The following is an 18765-nucleotide window of genomic DNA, read 5'->3' on the forward strand; positions in this document are numbered from 1 at the left end:
AAATTTTGTTATATTTACATATTGTTTTACAGAAATATTAATTAATCATACAAATTTAATCTTTACTTAGACATGATTTATGTAATATTATCATAATATTATCATCATAAGTTTCAACAAAAAAAATTGTTTCCATTTGTCATAATTTTTTTTTATATAATTTATTTTTAATGTGAGTGTTTTTCAAATTAAATATTTAAAGAAATTCTGAAAGTAAGTAGTGTTCAATTTTGAAATAAAATTACTGCTTAGAAAATTTAATATTTTTGTATTATTTGCTTCTAACATTTTACATCCATTTTTTCCAGACATAAGTCGTAACATATTTCTACAATAAATTAGTGTAATAATAATATTGAAATAATATATAATAATAATATTGTAATTTAAACGAAGTATTAAAGTTTAATGTATAATCTTAGAATATAAGTTATAAAAGCATAAAATTTTTTGATATGTTTGGTTTTATGAAATAATATACAAAATTTATAATTTAGCTATAATTTTGTTACACGTTTTAAATTATTGAAAGCATTTTTTGAAAATAATTAAATACTAATCATATGAATTGCAGCTCTAAATCGAGTTACTCTATTAGGAAGAGTAGGAGGTAATCCACAACAAAGAGGTAGTGAAGAACATCCTGTTGTTCTTTTTTCTGTTGCTACACATAGTAACTACAAAAATATGAATGGTAGGTCGCGTTTCATAGATTATATATCAAATAACCTTTAATATTACATAACATAAGAAATTTTATATAATTTAAATGAAAATAGTAGGAATTTATCCTGTTGATGAAAATAAAATAATAATTAGAAATTATGAAACATTTAATTTATGAATGATTTATAAATTTATTTTATTTATTTTTCCAATATTTAACTTTTTATTTTAAATATTAAAATATTTTAAATATTATTTTATTACATTTCTTTATTTAAATTCTTTAGTATTAATTTCTTCTATTGTGAATTTTATAAATTTTTAGATAAAATATTTCATTAACTATTAAATGAAAGTAAAATAAAAATTGTATTTATATTTAAAAAATTTTAATGCGTTTTACTGTATATGCATGAAATAGAAATTTAAAATTTTTTAAGAAATATAAGATTTTATAGCAAGAAAAATTTCAGGAGATTTGGTGCAACGTACAGACTGGCATAAGATATGCGTATTTAAACCAAATTTGCGCGAAACTGTTTTCACATATTTACAGAAAGGTCAAAGGGTACTAGTCTCAGGAAAAATAACCTACGGAGAGTTTAAAGATGAAGAAGGTACTACAAAAACAAGTACCTCTGTGATAGCAGATGATGTGATATTTTTCCAATTATAAAATGTATTGTGTGAGAGTTTTTCTTTTTAATAAAATGTAAACAAAATATTTAAATAGCATATCTTTATTATTAAATACTTTTAATAGATAGATTCAGGAATATTTTACATATTTTACATACGTATCGACTGAGAAAATTTAATTTCATAGAGGGATAATAAACTGACTGTTAAAATTAGCTTAATAAGTAAATAAATCTTTATTTACACATTGCTTGTCCATTTGCAATGAGTTACACAATAAACAATTGTAATTTCCTAAAATTGTACAAGTTTTATTTTATACAGAATCTGTAGAATAGAAATGAAATATAAACCTTGTTGGTGAATCGTAAGGGAAGTTTGTAAATGCTGGGAAATAAAAGAATCCTTGAAAGCATTGATGTTCTTTAAAAAATTCTACAACACATGCGTGATCCACATGTAGATGATATATATTAACGATATATGACAATCCGAACTAAGATCGTAATCGAGATCGAGACGTCGACTTTTGCTTTGCAGGAAATACCTGTTTTTTCAAAACATTCATTTTTAATGAATGTAAGATTTATATTCGGTATATAGCGTATCATCATGATCGACACGTAAGTCTAGTACTTACGAGTAAATAACTTTTAGATACAATCGCACGTTAAATGTATTAAATTGCGTGTCGAGAAATATCAAACCTTTGTTTTACGGTCTAAATTTGGGTTGTCTTTCAAGAACACAATTTTGTGTATGTGTACTTCAATATATATTTATCATTAATATAAATTGTCTCTCATGAAAATTATATACACGGTTTTTTTTTTTTCGTTTTTATGCATCCGCATTTTTATGATAAAAACTTCACGGAGATCACAGTATACAAATAGCCAAATACAACTTCTTTAATTCAGTTACATAAATCTCTTGCTTGTTCTAATGCACTTTTCATTTCCTCTTTTTTTACTCTCGCATACACTCATGACGCATTCACACGTGGTACATTGACTCACTCATAAGAGCTTTTCCATACTTTCTGTCCCGAGTTTGTATGTCGAGTCTTTTGTAAAAATACGATCTTAAGACCAGTTTTTAATCGTACACGCGCCTTCGGTCCCTAGTTACATTCTTTTTTTTTTCTTTCTTTTTACTGTTTTTTGTTTAAAGTCTAGGTTCCGTTGGCGAGGAATGTGAGCCACAATCGCATCGACAACGAACATAGAAATTTCGAATATAAATTTTCTCTTCCGTAGTAAAATATATATATATATATATATATATAATATAATATATATAGAGATTTATTTATACATAAATTTATATTCATATATATGTATATATATAACTCTGGCCCCGAATTTCTTAAAACTCTCGCACTTTTCTTTTTTGCTCGATAGAATTTATTATACCTCCTTTTTTTTTTTTTTCAATAGCTCGTCAACTTATTTACAAGTATCTACGATTTAGGGACACAAAACAATTCTCAGCGTCGTTTCGACTAATTCAAAACGAGAGTCGCATTTTTCTCCCTTTATTTCTTTATTTTTTTTTTTTCTTTTTTCCTTTATACAGAACACTATAATCTAAACGCAAGTATGTACGAATTACCGACGAATTTAAATTGGCACAACTGAGTCGGTGCAACGGGAAACTAACTTTGAAACTTTCTCGAATTCATTTACAAAACAGATCCTCTTTAAAAAGTTTGAGCTATGTACATTACGTTAGCTTGAAACTTTTTTCCTTTTGCTGAAATAAAAAAAAAAAAAAAAAAGAAAATGTTTGACAAACTCATATCCTCGGTTACAGCCAAGCGTACTTTACTTTAAGAAATTTACTTTCAAGCTGAAGTTTTGCATCACAGAACAATTTGGAATCAAACGCCTCCGATCGTTTCCCGAACACCGTTTTGTACGTTCGTCGATAAGCAGCCTATAAGCATTTCTAAATTAGTTCGTTGTAGAAGCGAGAAACGTTTCACACTCGCGCACGCACGTGCATTAACAACACGAAGGATGGAAAACAGACGGCGGAATATCCGCGAAAGTTCAGCTTCACCGAAGCATCACACGTCCACAATCGTAGCACGACAATTGGACTCCCTGAACAAGATTCTCGGCAGCCAATTATCTCATTTGAAAACGCAATGATTTTTGCTGTTTGTTCGTTGCTCATCCTCGAGCCGATTCCAAAATCGGTGGACGTTGTTCGAAGTTGCGGCCAATGCGGGAATAGAAATCGACAAGCAATCAAAAGAACCGGGTTGGCATCACGATGTAGTAGTGTATTTCAACTCAAGGTGAATCAACTGATCATGGCCGAGGCGACACACAGTTAGACGTTGCTTGCTTTGGACACCATTCTTCTCGTCGCTCGATGCGGTAACTCGCACTATGATATTTTATTTGTCAGTCTTTTGTCGTGGATTCGTCCCAAATACGTTGATCGCACGGCTGTTTCTAATTTATAATCTAAGTTCTTTCGCTTGAATGATGGCCTTGCAAAAAAGAAGACGACGACCTGGCGGTTTACAAACGGCAGAGAATGTCTCTAGAGACGTGTAGTTCATTCCGCAAGTGAACGATATACTTGAACAGTATTTGAATCGAATGACGAGTTCTATAATGCAAAATCCGTTGATTCAGTCAACGTTAAAAACGTGTAGTCGAATCGTGGCTATGCTTCGCGTCACTTTTTCTCTTCCGATTCCTGGTTAGTTTTCACAAGATTGTACGCGTGACTTCTGTATTTTGCAGGTGGATCGTGAAGAGACAGAGGTTGCTGCTGCTGCTGTTGTTGCGGCTGCTGTTGCTGTTGCTCACTGGGTGGCTGACTCATACTAGACATTGAGAGATCTGTCGGCATATCGATTTCCGGCTCAACGCCACTTCCGCCTTCTTCTTCCGGTTCTGACTTTATCCGCATTTGCTGGCGCAGCAGAGATATGTTCTTTATGTTCTTCAGCTCCGTTGGATTTCGCAGAAACCTAAAAAAGAAAAAGCGTTTTGAACAATTCTATTCTCCTTTCGTAGGAAGCTAGACATTAAAGCTTCAACTTCCTTAACTCGACTGAATTACGAAAGCAATTAAGTATATATATAGAGCAAATTACATCGTTTCAGCGCGTGAAATGAATCAACGTCGAATTATGTACGTCGTTTGCTTTTCTTTAGCTAGGTTTTACAAGTTAGTATAGTACATTACAATTACTATACTAACTTATAATTTTTTATTATAATAGTATAATCATATAGTATAGTATAAGTATAATACAGTATAGTATAGTGTAAGTATAATATTATAATTATACAGTACAGTGCAAGTGTAATATTATAATTATACAGTACAGTGCAAGTGTAATATTATAATTATACAGTACAGTACAAGTGTAATATTATAATTATATAGTACAGTACAAGTGTAATATTATAATTATACAGTACAGTACAAGTATAATAGTATAATTATGTAGTACTATTATAATAATAGTATAATTATATAGTATAGCATAATTATTATATACCCGTTTTGCAACGATTGTTTCACTCAAATCGCGTGAACGATTTTTTTTTATATACAGTAAGCTTTTCACGATCCTGTAACTCTTCATTTTTGCAACTTTTCAAACGTTCAAACACTGCTCAAAATTTTTGTTTAACTATTTTATAAAACAGAGTAGCCTACATTTGTTTTATAATTAAATTTCGTCTTCATTTGCGCTTCATTTAAAAATTATTTTCACTTTTGGTACCTAATTTACTAAATAGATATCTTACTTTGTTTCTAGTAATATTAACAAAATTATTGATAATAGGATATACTTACTGATAACAGTGCCGTTCTCCTTGAACTTTTCGCAGAATATTCACTCGGTAATAGTATCGTAGTGCTCTGCTCATTTTATCGTAATTCATTGAAAGATGGTTCTTCTGGATACCCCAGAGCCTCGCAAGACCAGGTGGATCGACGATCTTGAATACACCAGTTTCCCGACTCTTCCACGCGATATAGTGTGTATACCGTTGCGAGGGGTCGTTTAAAAGTTGTTGGAGAAAATCCCACAGAAGTCTACCATCTGTGACAAAGAAAGAAAATTTTTGTAATATTATTGATGTATAATTGTTTTGTAATATTATTATTGATTTTATTAATTAGAATAATTTTATGTTTCTTTTGATTACATTCGGTATTGTAAAAAATTACAGGCTTTCTACAATACTATCTATAATGTATATCAGTATCAAATAATAATAACAACATTATTATTAAATGCATTAACTTCACTATATTATTATTATCTGTAATGGAATAATTTTATGTTTCTTTTTGTTAAATTCGGTATTATAAGAAAATGCAGAGCTTAAAACTTTATAACCAATATAAATATAGAAGAATGTTCAAGGGTTTAACTAGTCAAATTTTGTCAGTACATTCAATGAATATAGTCAAACAAAAATGTTTACAATAAAATTTTAATTGATTAAGATTATTTCTTAATAATAAAATCTAATAGAGTGATATTTTTACAGTTTATGTTTTTATTAGTTTTTTAATAGAACTTAAATGATATCTTTTGCTTGATTATATACATAGAAAGTGAAATAAATTAAATTAGCATAAATATGCTGTATCTTTTATGGGAAAAACACTAATGTTGTTTTTATAAAAGAATTTGTAATTGCATATGTAATATTGTTATATAAAATATTGAAATTTCATTACCACTGTATTTATTTCTGTACCGATCTTAAAATCAATGCAAAAGTTACAATATGTGCTTTACTGCAATAAACATATATTTAGAAAAGGATTAGTAAACAGTAGAAATGGCCATAGTCTAAAACTTAATATATTATAGTATAATAGTATATTAATTATAGTACTACAACTTATAGTACTATAGTACTATATACTTATATTACAGTACTACTATAGTACTATATTAATACTATAAACTTATAATATATAACTATACTATTATAATACTCTTATATAATAGTACTATAACAGTATAGTTATATATTATAATACTACTATTATATAATATATAACTTACTATATTAATATTATATACTTATAGTATATAACTATACCATAAGTATAAGTTATAGTACTGTAACTTATACTTATTATAGTACTATATTGGTACTATAACTTTGTATATTAACACTATTATAGTAAATATAATAAATTGCAACAGCAGGCTAAACCAAAAACCTGGCTGGTAAAACCCAAAAATTGTTAAGTACAGAACCGAGTGTATGTACTTACTGGTGTTGGGCTCCGGGGAATCGCTGGGGAAGAATTCTCTCGCGGCGTTGGCGGGGTTCGTTCTGAAGGCACCAGGCGTCAAAGGCATCATCGGCTGCGTCAACGTGGGGCTCGATTGATCCTTCACACAAACCTCACTTAACCTTTGAGCAGCGAGGGCGGTCGGCGTGGCCGGTGGACTTCCGGTCGCCGCTTGTTGATTATCCTCGTCCGAGTCGCTCTTGTAAACCTGGCTCTGAGTGCCTTCCGTGTGCCCTGGCGAGCCAGCTTGACTGTCGACCGACGGCGCCGGTGACAACGTCACCGAATTGGCGGACATCAACGAGGCCAGATTCGCGGTGTACGGATTCTCTGTCCAGGTTGGTGTAGGAGGATGCGAATGGGGGCTGAGGGGGTACGCAGACGGCCTCGTAGGCGTGACAGGGCTGCTGGGAAGACACCTCTGAAGCTGGCTGAAGTCTCTGGCCAGCATCGTTAGCACGTTGTGCAACACGTCACCGGCTCCTGGACATCTTTCTCCTAAATCGGCCTTTGTCAACAAGCAGAGCGCCTTGCCGTTCATTTGGAACATGTCCATGTCGAACTGGGGTAGATCGAATTCCCGCTCGGCCCATCGGAGGAACGTCGCAACGTCCTCGCGGGACCACAGCCGTGGTTCTGAAGCTGTTGAAGAGAACACCCGCTCGGTTATTTTTTGTCGTTTTCTTTTCTCTTTTATCGTTGGTAGATTATATAGGGTGGTCGCTGAAAGACTGAATGATACGCAACAAAAGTAACTTTTGCAAACATATGTTTTTTTTTAATTTTTTTATTAATAATTTTATTATTTTATTTGGAAATATAATTAATGGATTTTTTTCTATAACTTACAAAAAAAAAAAGAAAATGAACAAATTACGACTTTTTCAAACCCTTCAATTTTTCAGTTTACCACCTTATCTATATATTTTTAGGAAATTGAATTCTGCGATTCAGTGATTTTTATTAGTCTGCTGACGATGTACTGTATTATATTATAGTATATCTCGTATGGATCCCCATGTTTCCCACGTATCCCCCACGTTAGTATTAAATACTGACTATTAACTGTGCTTAGAAGAAATCCATTACGTAATATTTTATTTGAATATGGAAAATTGAAAAAGATTTAAAACTTCATACAAATATAGTTTACGTTATAAAAGAATAAATATTTTTGTCCTGTTGAAGAAAATTTCGAAGGCGGAATCTACAAAAATTTTATCTCAGAGGCAGTTTTGCAGGACAGTTTTTTGAAAATGAAATAAATGGGAAAAAATGTTTTTTCGTGATTAAATATTTAATACTTTATAAATTTACAATTTTTGGAAGATGAATCCTTCTATAAATATAGCAATGAAATTTGTCCAGAGGGACTGGACAATGAAATTGTTCAATCGAAACATGATATCTAGAACGTATGGACAGTGAGTTGCAAAGGGTTAACTGGTTAACCTTAGAAAGATTAAGCTTTAAGCCGTTACGTAAAAGACCGGAGGAGGCCTAAATCTAAGTTTATTATATGTTTTAAAAGCATTTTCATATTTTCGTATATAAATGAGATAAAACTTAAATGTACTTGATATTGATATTAATATAATTAATTATACATTAATAATAAATAATTGATATTCATGTAACTGGTAATAATTAATTCAAACAATAAAGGAGACTATATACGAAAGTATTAGAAGACCTATTTTCATTTTGTTTGCGTTTATAATGTAAAAAATATAAAATAAAAATATAATATAATTATAAAAAATATAATATAAAAAAATTCATCTAATAACACAACAATTTAACAAAGACGTTTAATTAAAATTTGACAAAAGATTAAACAAATACAATTGAAAATATTTGATAAATGTTATAAATGTCTAAATACATTTATAACTACATTTATAAATACATTTTATTTATTTAAATAATTTTTTTAGCATTTGAGACGAACGGGAACCACTATTCCCATATTTAAAATTTAAAAAACGCAGTAAGAAAACTTCTCGCTATTATTAAACACGTTTTGGAACTTATAATGACACTGGAACTTATAATTGATAGTAAAAGCATAATAACGTGTTCTAAAAGCGTCGATATAAAAGAAGGAAGAAGAAAAACTTATTTCTTCGGGCTGCGAGCTTGAAAAATCGATCGAATCCCACCTCGAATACGTTAAAATAAATTCCCCTATTAAATAATCAAAAATCAGCTATTGATCACTAGACTATTTATGTATTTTTAAGATTTTCTTTTGTAAATATAACTAAAGCGACAAAATTTGAATAAAAATTTGTTGAAACACGATATATTACGATAAATACTTTACTTCAAACGTTTTATATATGTTGGTAACAATTGATTTGAACAGTTGGTATGAGTGAGTGAAAGCCGGTAATAGTGAAGTAAGTGAAGGTTGGCAACGGTAAAAACTTTTGAATAAGATTGAGAGTATGTATGAATGTACAAGTGTAAAGTAAGAAGCAAGCGATTCTGTCATAGGAAAGGTAAAAGTAAAACCAAAGACAATTTCAACGATTGATATTTTTTGATAGTCTAAACATAGATTGTTGTATAGAATGTTATGTTTATATTTCTCTTAAGTAAAAGTATATTTCAAACTCATTCTGCACACGTGCAAACCCAACCTCCAACAATATATTTTCACATTTCTTCACCTTCGGATTTTTCATAAATCTATGAAAATTCTGCAGATTCCAGTGATGAATTATTGTTTTCAATGATTGTGAAGAAATACACGAGTACGAGTGCACTCGTTTGAACACGTGCTGAAAAGGCACATGTTGAAATTAGAAGTTTATGCATGTAGTACATTTCGCATTGGTTACGTAAAAAACAACTTAGAGTAATCATCGATCATGAAAAAAACTTCGTACTTTTATATTAGATACTGTTGTAACATTTTTATCAATTTCGAAGTATAGTTGCTAATTAAAGCCAATTATATAAGTCAAACTTGCAAAAGTGCAGTGTATTATATTTAATGGAATGTTATAGAAACATTTTAGTCGACTTCATTTAAAACCAATCGATTAAGAAGCAAACTCTGATTTATCATAATTAGACAGCAGAAATGGGAAATTGGAAATTAGAAAAATATACACAATACGTATAATATGCAAGAATATATAAAATATCTAAAATATTGTAAAATTTATTATAATGTACAGTACATACAGTTTCTATTATAGATTTCGTTTGTTTAGTTTATAAAGTCTTGAAAATATATGAAAATTTGTAGTCTAATTATAATATTATAATTTTATTATTAATTTTAATTTTGATTCTTCATAAAATTATAGGATTCAGCTGAAAAACACAATAATGAAGAAATATTTAATTTCCTTGAAATTTCATTTACAATATTAAAAGACTAATATTATGAAAGAATATATTATGTGTAAAATATTAATATTATACTTTATTGTGGAAAAACTATATGTGAGATGTCTCATTAAAGAATGTACTATATATAGAAGAATCTGCTACATTCATATGTACAAAAAGTATGTAATATTATACGTATAGTAAATATTATAATTATAGTTGTATTATAAATATATATCTTTATTGTAGTTAATTTTAGTTCAATTTAAATTCATCTCTTCAATAAATATAGCCAAATTGTGGATTTCATTATCTTCAAAATTACCTTCCTTTGAAAAAGGATTTCCAAATATTTGTAATGAAATCACACACTATCAAAAAGAAACGATTGCCAGAATACTTATATTTTTCACGTCATAGTATATAAATACAATTAGAGTATATAAATTATAAGTAGTATATAAAGACTCAAGCAAAAGGGACGAAGATCGAAGGGAACTTACCTAAACTAGCTGGTAGATGCGTCTTGAAATCGAGGAAGGGACCTGGTGGGGGATGGGTGGGTGGAAAATTCATGGCAGGTCCATATCGCCAAAGTAGCTCTGTTGGGCTAAATGGCAAAGATATACCCGGTGGTAGTCGAGAGTCCATCCCCGTCATTCCACCCCCGGCCGAAACCGGCGGCAATTGTGGTAGTTGAATCGATGGCAACAATTTCATAACACGTTCTGCTATCTATCTTCTCTTCTCTGAAACCAACGAGGTGAGAACATTTTCAAATGCTGTTTGATAATAATTAACATCACGCGTACGTAACTATATTAGTGAATTATGACAAATTAAAACTTAGATATAATGATTAAACTGTGCAATACATTATTATGAATTATAATGTGTTATAATAATACAACATTGTTATAGCAACATGTTATATATATAATATACAATATTATTGCATTATAACATTGTAATAATAATAATATCATATTTTAAATTATTACAAAAAAAAATATATTGGGTACATATAATGATAAGATATAATATGTAATGTAAAATTATATGTTTATACATACACATATTATACATGTTATAATTGTATTTATCATACATTATTAATTTTATTATATAATAATATATAATTATAATTTTAGAATCTTATGTGGACTAAAATAATAAGGTGACTTTTATTTTTCTTTGACACATTTTTTATTTATTCTTACATATATAGATGGAACAAGTCGTTTGAGATAGAAAGGTGAACATATAAAATTATGGTTCAGTACTTCTTTTTATTACAAGTTTTATTGAACATATGAAATAATAACAATAATAATAATAATAATAATAATAATAATAATAATAATACATATAAAATACTAATATGTATATAAATATAAAATAAGGTATTCTATATTGTGTAATGTAATAATATTTAAAACATAATATATAATATATAAAATATCAAATTAACTACAATAAAGATATATATTTATAATACAACTATAATTATAATATTTAATATACATCTTTATTATTGTTAATTTTATATTACTTTTTATTTTAATATGAACAAAAAATTAGTAATAATAATAAAAGCAACATAATTTTTACTATTTTCTAATAAACATAAATTTGAAGTGATTATTAATGTATAATAAAGGTAATAACAAATGTATTACCCTATTTAATATGTACGTTTAATACTATAAATCTATTTTAAATTTTATATATATATATATTCCAATTAAATATTAATTTAAATTTTATGTTTTTATTAATACAAAAATAAATTAATATAAAATTCTATAGGGTCTTATCGTCTCATAGAAATTTTAACATTTTTATTGAAATTTTAAATTCATATATACATATATATACATGTTTAAAATAGATTTATAGTATTAGATGTGCATATTAAATGGAGTATAACAACATTTGTTATTACCTTTATTATACATTAATAATCACTTCAAATTTATGCTTATTATATATATCAAATTATATACATACATACATACATATATATAATAAATAATGAAAGATTCTGTAGAGGTGAAAAGAAGATATTGGCACGCGAAGGTCGATGCGCCCATTGTCTCACACCAGGAAATTCTCGTTCGGGAAGCAAGCCACGTGAACCGATTCGAGACAGAGATAGAAAATTGCTACGGACGGAGAGAAAGAAAACGATGATAAAGAGAAAAGGCCGGGAGGTATGACACTCGACACCTTGTATGTTTCTCCTTCCGATCGATTTTTTAACTTTTAATATCGCTTGCAATTATCCTTAGAATAGAGCTTTCAATCACGTCCGTCATTTTTCTTATCACTTGCACATTTCTGTGTTTTTATTATTTGCATGAACATCTGTAATCTAATTACAAATTAGATGTTAAATTAATTTACTATTGTTATATATGATATTATACATAATTACTATTATTATATATAATATTATTCACTATTCTTGACTTAACATTATTATACACACATATATACATGTATACAAATAAACGTTTTAAATTTCTGCTAAATTTCTAAAATTAAGAGTCAGACTTTAATTATAAATTACTAACATATAAAACCAATTGCACAAACAATTCTGTACAACCTAATATTAGACAAATCACGATAGTCGGTATCCTTATCATTATAAATGAGATGTCTCATTATAAAAGAATGTACTATATATAGAAGACACTGCGATATACTACATTCATATGTACAAAAAGTATGTAATATTACACGTATAGTAAATGTTATAATTATAGTTGTATTATAACTATATATCTCTATTGTAGTTAATTTTAGTTTTTTTAAATTTCTGCTAAATTTCTAAAATTGAAAGTCAGACTTTAAATATTTATAAATTACTAACATATAAAATCAATTGCACAAACAATTCTGTACAACCTAATATTAGACAAATCACGATAGTCGGTATCCTTATCATTATAAACTAATGTTACTTTATTAATTAAAAAAAAAAAAAAAAACATTGTGAATGAAACGTGATCGTTAGCTCCAGAAATGAAAAAAAAAGAAAAAACGTCGAATCGTGTAAGAACAGCAGAAGGAAATCCAGTAGACGAAATGTGGATCGATCGAGTATCCAGAACGGGCATTTCCGGCTTAGAGGTTGCGACGAGCCAACGAAAGGAGGAAGTTGTGCCGGAAGTCGTAATCAACGCGAGAAACTGCTCGCACGATTCTCTAAAAACAAAAACAGGCCTTTCGGGCCTTTGGCTTAATTACTTATCACGGACGTTTATAAAATCTTTTTCCAGTCTCGTACCACTGCTACTGAAAATTCATTCGCAAACAGCAGGACGATACGACGAAATCTAACAACAATGTTTATCGATTGCACTTCAAAACGAAAATGAAGGCGCGTATTTCACACTGTGAATATGAGCAACGAAATGTCGATATGAATAATTCACACCACGTCTGAAATTTTTTCTTTTTCTTTTTTTTACCATTTTCAACGAAACGATTATGCGATTTCATTAACATGTAATTTCCAATGCGTCGTGAATAACAATACGGCGGAACTGTCTATTGGCAATAAATATCCGATTTTGACAAGCCTGTAATGTATTCCTCCGCATTAACGCGGAATTTCGAAATTGGATATTATCATATTGGTTTTATCGAAAATTAATTATTATCGCGTTATTATTTATTACACGTTACTTGTTATTACGTCATATGTCATTATGTGCATTTTATTTTTATTTTAACATATTATAATTATACATTTATAATATTATTAATACATTAATAGTATAATGCATATAAATACGTATGTAAGTATTGTACATATAGTAATAGTATAATGATAATAATATATATATATACAAATATGTTAATATAATATTATATTACTATATTAATATTAATATTATTATAAATATTGATACAATTATACATTGGTATAGTAAATAAAATAATATGATATAATTTAAATAATATTAAATTAAAAATAATATTATGTTATATAACAAATAAAATATTGTAAATAATATAATATTATATTACTGTATTAATATTATTATAAATATTAATATAACTGTACATTGGTATAATAAATAAAATAATGTTATATAATTTTAATTAAAAATATATTGTATAATAAATAATATTATATTACTATATTAATATTAATATTATTATATTACTAAATTAAAATATAAATATTATAAATATTTTATATTAAAATATGAAACTAAATAAATTAAATAATATTAATATCATATTAATATAAATATTAATATAATTGTACATTAGTATAATAAATAAAATACATATATAATGAATAAATAATATACAATATGCGAATACACACATGTACTCATCGAAGTATTGTTTTTCAATTATATTTTTAATTATATACAATATGTATATTATTATTAATATTATATGTGTATGCCATTAGATTTATGTTATTTATTATCATATTTAATTATACGTTTATTATTTAAAGTCACTTTATAAAATAACTTTACAAGATTAACAACAGTCTGCGACATGACAAAAATTTTGCTTTTGCAAAATTAACTGAATAATACTAAGAAGGGATACTGTCGAAACGAAATGTTATAATTTCGTTTAAGGATGACATAAAGCACGGCATAAACGAGAGTCAAACATAAACTGACGACTGCAAATAAACATAAACAGATAGGAAAACGTACATTTTCCCGGATTCGCCTTAATGTCAGAGGTTCATTATACATTATTCATAGACACGATTACGTAAGTAAACGGGGATCCAACGAAATTGCTACGATTTGTTTGACATTAACTATTTCACCGCGTTTTTTGTTGACTAATTCTATCTGGATGTTTAGCAAATCACCATTTTTCATTGACACGCGTTGAATGACATGTGACTTTTCACTCGATTGAAGTTTCAACGCATGTGCAGTGTGTTATCATTATAATTAGATTTTTTTTTTGTGCATACGACAGATTAGTTATCGATTATTTACCGATCAACGTTGCTCTCAAAGATACAGCGAATGAAATCTTTTGTTATTGAAGCAGTTCAATATATTTGCAAAGACAGTCCAGTACTTGCAAGTCTCATACTGTAATTGTCCTTTTTTTATTATGTCTTTAATTATTAAATGACTTTTTACTTCCTTTGATTCTTTGTTATTAATTGGCTCAGTTATTATAAAATTGTTTTTAAAGTTACATACTACACATTTGTAACAAATTATGAATAATTATATTGTTTTATAAGTACGATATTATAGTGTAATATACAGTTAGAGTGGATAGGTAATGGAAATAGATATGAATTAAATTTAGTCAAAGTAGTACTTTTATTACATACTTAAGTTTTATATATTATATAATACCTTTATGTTACATAGATTATTTAGTGAATAATTGAAATTAATATTTACATTTGTATTGAAAAAAGACATACTTAAAGAAAAACTCAGCTGATTTTCGAAGGACAAGAACAAGTGGACATGTAATAAAATACATAAAAAAAAATGAAATTAACATTTAGTATGTCCATCCTTTGCTTTAATAATTGCTTCTAAAGCGTCGTGGGATGCTATTTATCAGATTTTCAATGTAATTTTTATCGATATTTTCAAATGGTAATTGCAAATGTTTAAAACAATCGTTCTTGTTCTTTCGCTTTTCTAATGGCACTTCTGAGTGCAATACACTTCATAAGTTTTCTATTGGATTCAAGTCCGGACTTTCTGCTGGTCACTTCCAACAATTTGAAATTAACATTTGAATCTTCAAAAAATTTATTGGTCTTTTTAGCAGTGTGCTTCGGGTCATTGTCCTGCTGCAAAACTTATTTTTCTTCGAGACCTATTTTTAGAACTGCCTCTTCTAAATTTTCGCATATTATTTCAATGTACTTGTCAGCATTCATTATTCCTTCAATTTGTACCTAACTACCAACTCCATTCCAGTACAAACACCCCCATAACATTAATGACCTTCTTCCAAAATTTGATCAGTTATGCGTAATGAACAGCTTTTTGTATGTTTCATATCTTTTTCTCCACGCAATCTTTTTCTTTTTCAATTGTTGCAATTCAAATTTGCTTTCGTCACTCCGCATTACTTTTTTCTAGAATGATATTGGCATATTTACATATTTTTCTAGCAAAAGCTAAACGTTTCTTCATATTTGTTTGATTAATGTGAGGCTTACATTTGGCTTTACAGTATCTTAATCCCAACTTCTGCAATCTACGTCGTACTATTTTTTTAATGATACATTTAATTCTAACGTTTCTACAATATTTCGCGATTCTTAGATTTTGTCGACATTTACGAATAATTCAACGATCTTTCTTCGCGGTGGTACAACGTTTACGTCCGCGATCACTTGAATTTTCAACGGTTTTGTGTACTAAGTATTTTTTATAAATTTTTTTCTACCGCACTTTTGGAAACACCGAACGTTTTTGCTATCACACGGTAACTTAATCGATTGCGGCAGTCCGATATAATCAAATAACGAATTTGATTTGAAATTTCTTTTCTTGCTAACATTCCGCTATTTCCTTACAAATAATCTGCCCTGTACAAAGCCTAGAAAATGAACAGTTAATTTGATACCACAGTGTAAGAATGGGGAAGCAACACTTCACTGTTTGTTTACATTGTTTGCCTTGAAGTCGTCCAACGAGCGTCCACTTATTTTTGTCCCTCGATAATCTGCTAGCTTTTTCTTTAGGTATATCTTATTTCAACACCAATGTAAATATTAATTTCAGTCATTCGCTAAATAACCTATGTACCATAAAGATATATAATACATGAAACTTAAGTAAGTAATAATAGTACTACTTTGACTAAACTTAATTCATATCTATTTCCATTACCTGTCCACTCAATTTTGTCCGTAACTGTATATAATATTAATATTATTATAGTGTAACATAATAATATAATATTAGTTAATAATATTAATACAATAGTATAATATTAGTTAATATAATAATATAATATTAGTTAATAATATTAATACAATAGTATAATATTAGTTAATAATATTAATACAATAGTATAATATTAGTTAATATAATAACATAATATTAGTTAATAATATTAATATAATAGTGTAATATAATATATTTAATTGTAATATTATTTTCAACTATAATTAATTAAATATATTTACTACTTTTACCTATTAGTAACTAGTATATATATGTCTGTTTGTATTTATTAACTCTTAGTCCGTTTTCTTATCACTATTTTATTGCATTCTGTTATCACAAAATTGAACTAGTTCAAAATATGTATTATGTATATATCTGTTTGTATATATTTATTTATTTATTGCAAATTATCAAGCGCCATTAGTAAATTTGTATTTTTGTATTCTATGATGATAAGATATTATAAAATATACTAATAACAAAAAAGTAATGAATATTATAAGATATTTTATATATATATTAATTTTATATATCATATGTTTATCACAACTGTCGTTGATTCTTGTTCGAATCAAACTCTAATCCACCAAGATCCTTTTATCTTTCATAAACAGCACTTCAAGAAACAAAGCAGATTAATTTATATGATCTAGGAAATTGGTGTTTTAACAGCAATGTCACGATCAATTCAAAGAAAAGTAAATGTTGAGTAAAAATGAAGCAAAAGCTGAGAATTATCAGACAGTTCGGACGAAGCACGAATTCGTTCTGGTTAACGGTGGAAGGCGGAAGATCCTTGAGGAGGATTTAAGATTTATCGCTGAGGGAAGAGTCGATTCTCTTTTCTTCCGGGTACTCGGCCGCTTCCTCACTCCTTCTCTCTTCTTTTATCTGCCTCGCAGTTTTCGCTAATTTCTGTCGAGCTTCATTGTGAAACAATCTACTATTGATTCATCGATAACAGCGGATATATATCGCTGATAGTAACATGACTTACTACCTTTGCAACAGAAATCATTGGCTGTTGATCGCACGTTGTAAAATATTACGTTTCAGTAAGATTTCATTGAATAAATATCATTTTCTTTTGTAGACAACAATATTCACTAATTAATGAATATATTTTTCAAGCGTCGCGGCAGGTTACATTTTTTAGTTTTACATTAAAAGATCGTCAACTTTCCGCTCCCTTTTTTATTGCACGAATCATTAGCATTATTATTGCTCGAAAGTACAAATAATAATTTCTGATTATAATATGTAATAATGATTTAATTTAAGGATTAAAATAGTACAAATAAAGTTTTATAAGTAGAAATTCATTTATATTATAATAATATTACAATATAATATAGTATAATATAATATTATATTAAATATTGTAATATTCATTTATATTATAATAATATAAATATAATAATATTAAATATTATTTATAAATTTATTAATTAAATATAATATATTTATATTATAATAATATAAATATAACAATTGTATTATATAATAATATAGTATAATATAATATTATATTAAATATTGTAAGTCATTTATATTATAATAATATAAATATAATAATATTAAATATTTATAAATTTATTAATTAAATATAATATATTTATATTATAATAATATAAATATAACAATTGTATTATATAATATAGTATAATATAATAATTGTATTATATAATATTATATTAAATATTGTAATATTCATGTATATTATAATAATTTTCAAAATACAGTATATCTTTGTTACACATATATAGACTGCGGATTTTTATACAATTTATAATCTATAGGAAAGTTTAAAATGCAAAATGGAAAGTTATATAAAATATTCAAAAGAACGATGTTTCCTGTAACATTTGCAATACGCATAAAACAA

At 27.6% G+C, this 18765-nt stretch overlaps 2 protein-coding genes and 1 long non-coding RNA gene across 5 annotated transcripts in view; 2 read left to right on the forward strand and 1 right to left on the reverse strand.

The window, feature by feature from the left end:
* LOC122529177 (single-stranded DNA-binding protein, mitochondrial) overlaps positions 1–1389 on the forward strand; it is a 7056-nt gene extending 5667 nt beyond the window's left edge. For all 3 annotated transcript variants that reach the window (XM_043655026.1, XM_043655017.1, XM_043655009.1), the window contains exons 3-4: positions 575–694; positions 1140–1389. In XM_043655026.1, coding sequence (XP_043510961.1) covers positions 575–694; positions 1140–1342 — 323 coding nt within the window. In that variant the 3' untranslated portion in view covers positions 1343–1389. The remainder of the gene's footprint in view (positions 1–574; positions 695–1139) is intronic.
* A 752-nt stretch (positions 1390–2141) lies between these two features.
* Positions 2142–18765, reverse strand: part of LOC122529168 (ets DNA-binding protein pokkuri) — a 38796-nt gene continuing 22172 nt past the window's right edge. Inside the window, exons 2-5 of the mRNA XM_043655000.1 lie at positions 10452–10697; positions 6583–7245; positions 5137–5386; positions 2142–4297 (exon numbers count right to left, since the gene is read on the reverse strand). Of these exons, the coding sequence (XP_043510935.1) occupies positions 4000–4297; positions 5137–5386; positions 6583–7245; positions 10452–10668 (1428 nt within the window). The 5' untranslated portion in view covers positions 10669–10697 and the 3' untranslated portion in view covers positions 2142–3999. The remainder of the gene's footprint in view (positions 4298–5136; positions 5387–6582; positions 7246–10451; positions 10698–18765) is intronic.
* On the forward strand, positions 11984–13183 carry LOC122529194. The gene is made up of 2 exons (XR_006306770.1): positions 11984–12161; positions 12971–13183. It is a non-coding gene; the product is annotated as an uncharacterized LOC122529194 (long non-coding RNA).

Source organism: Frieseomelitta varia, unplaced genomic scaffold, assembly GCF_011392965.1.
Source record: "Frieseomelitta varia isolate USP_RPSP 00005682 unplaced genomic scaffold, Fvar_1.2 scaffold_131, whole genome shotgun sequence".
Lineage (NCBI taxonomy): Eukaryota > Metazoa > Arthropoda > Insecta > Hymenoptera > Apidae > Frieseomelitta > Frieseomelitta varia.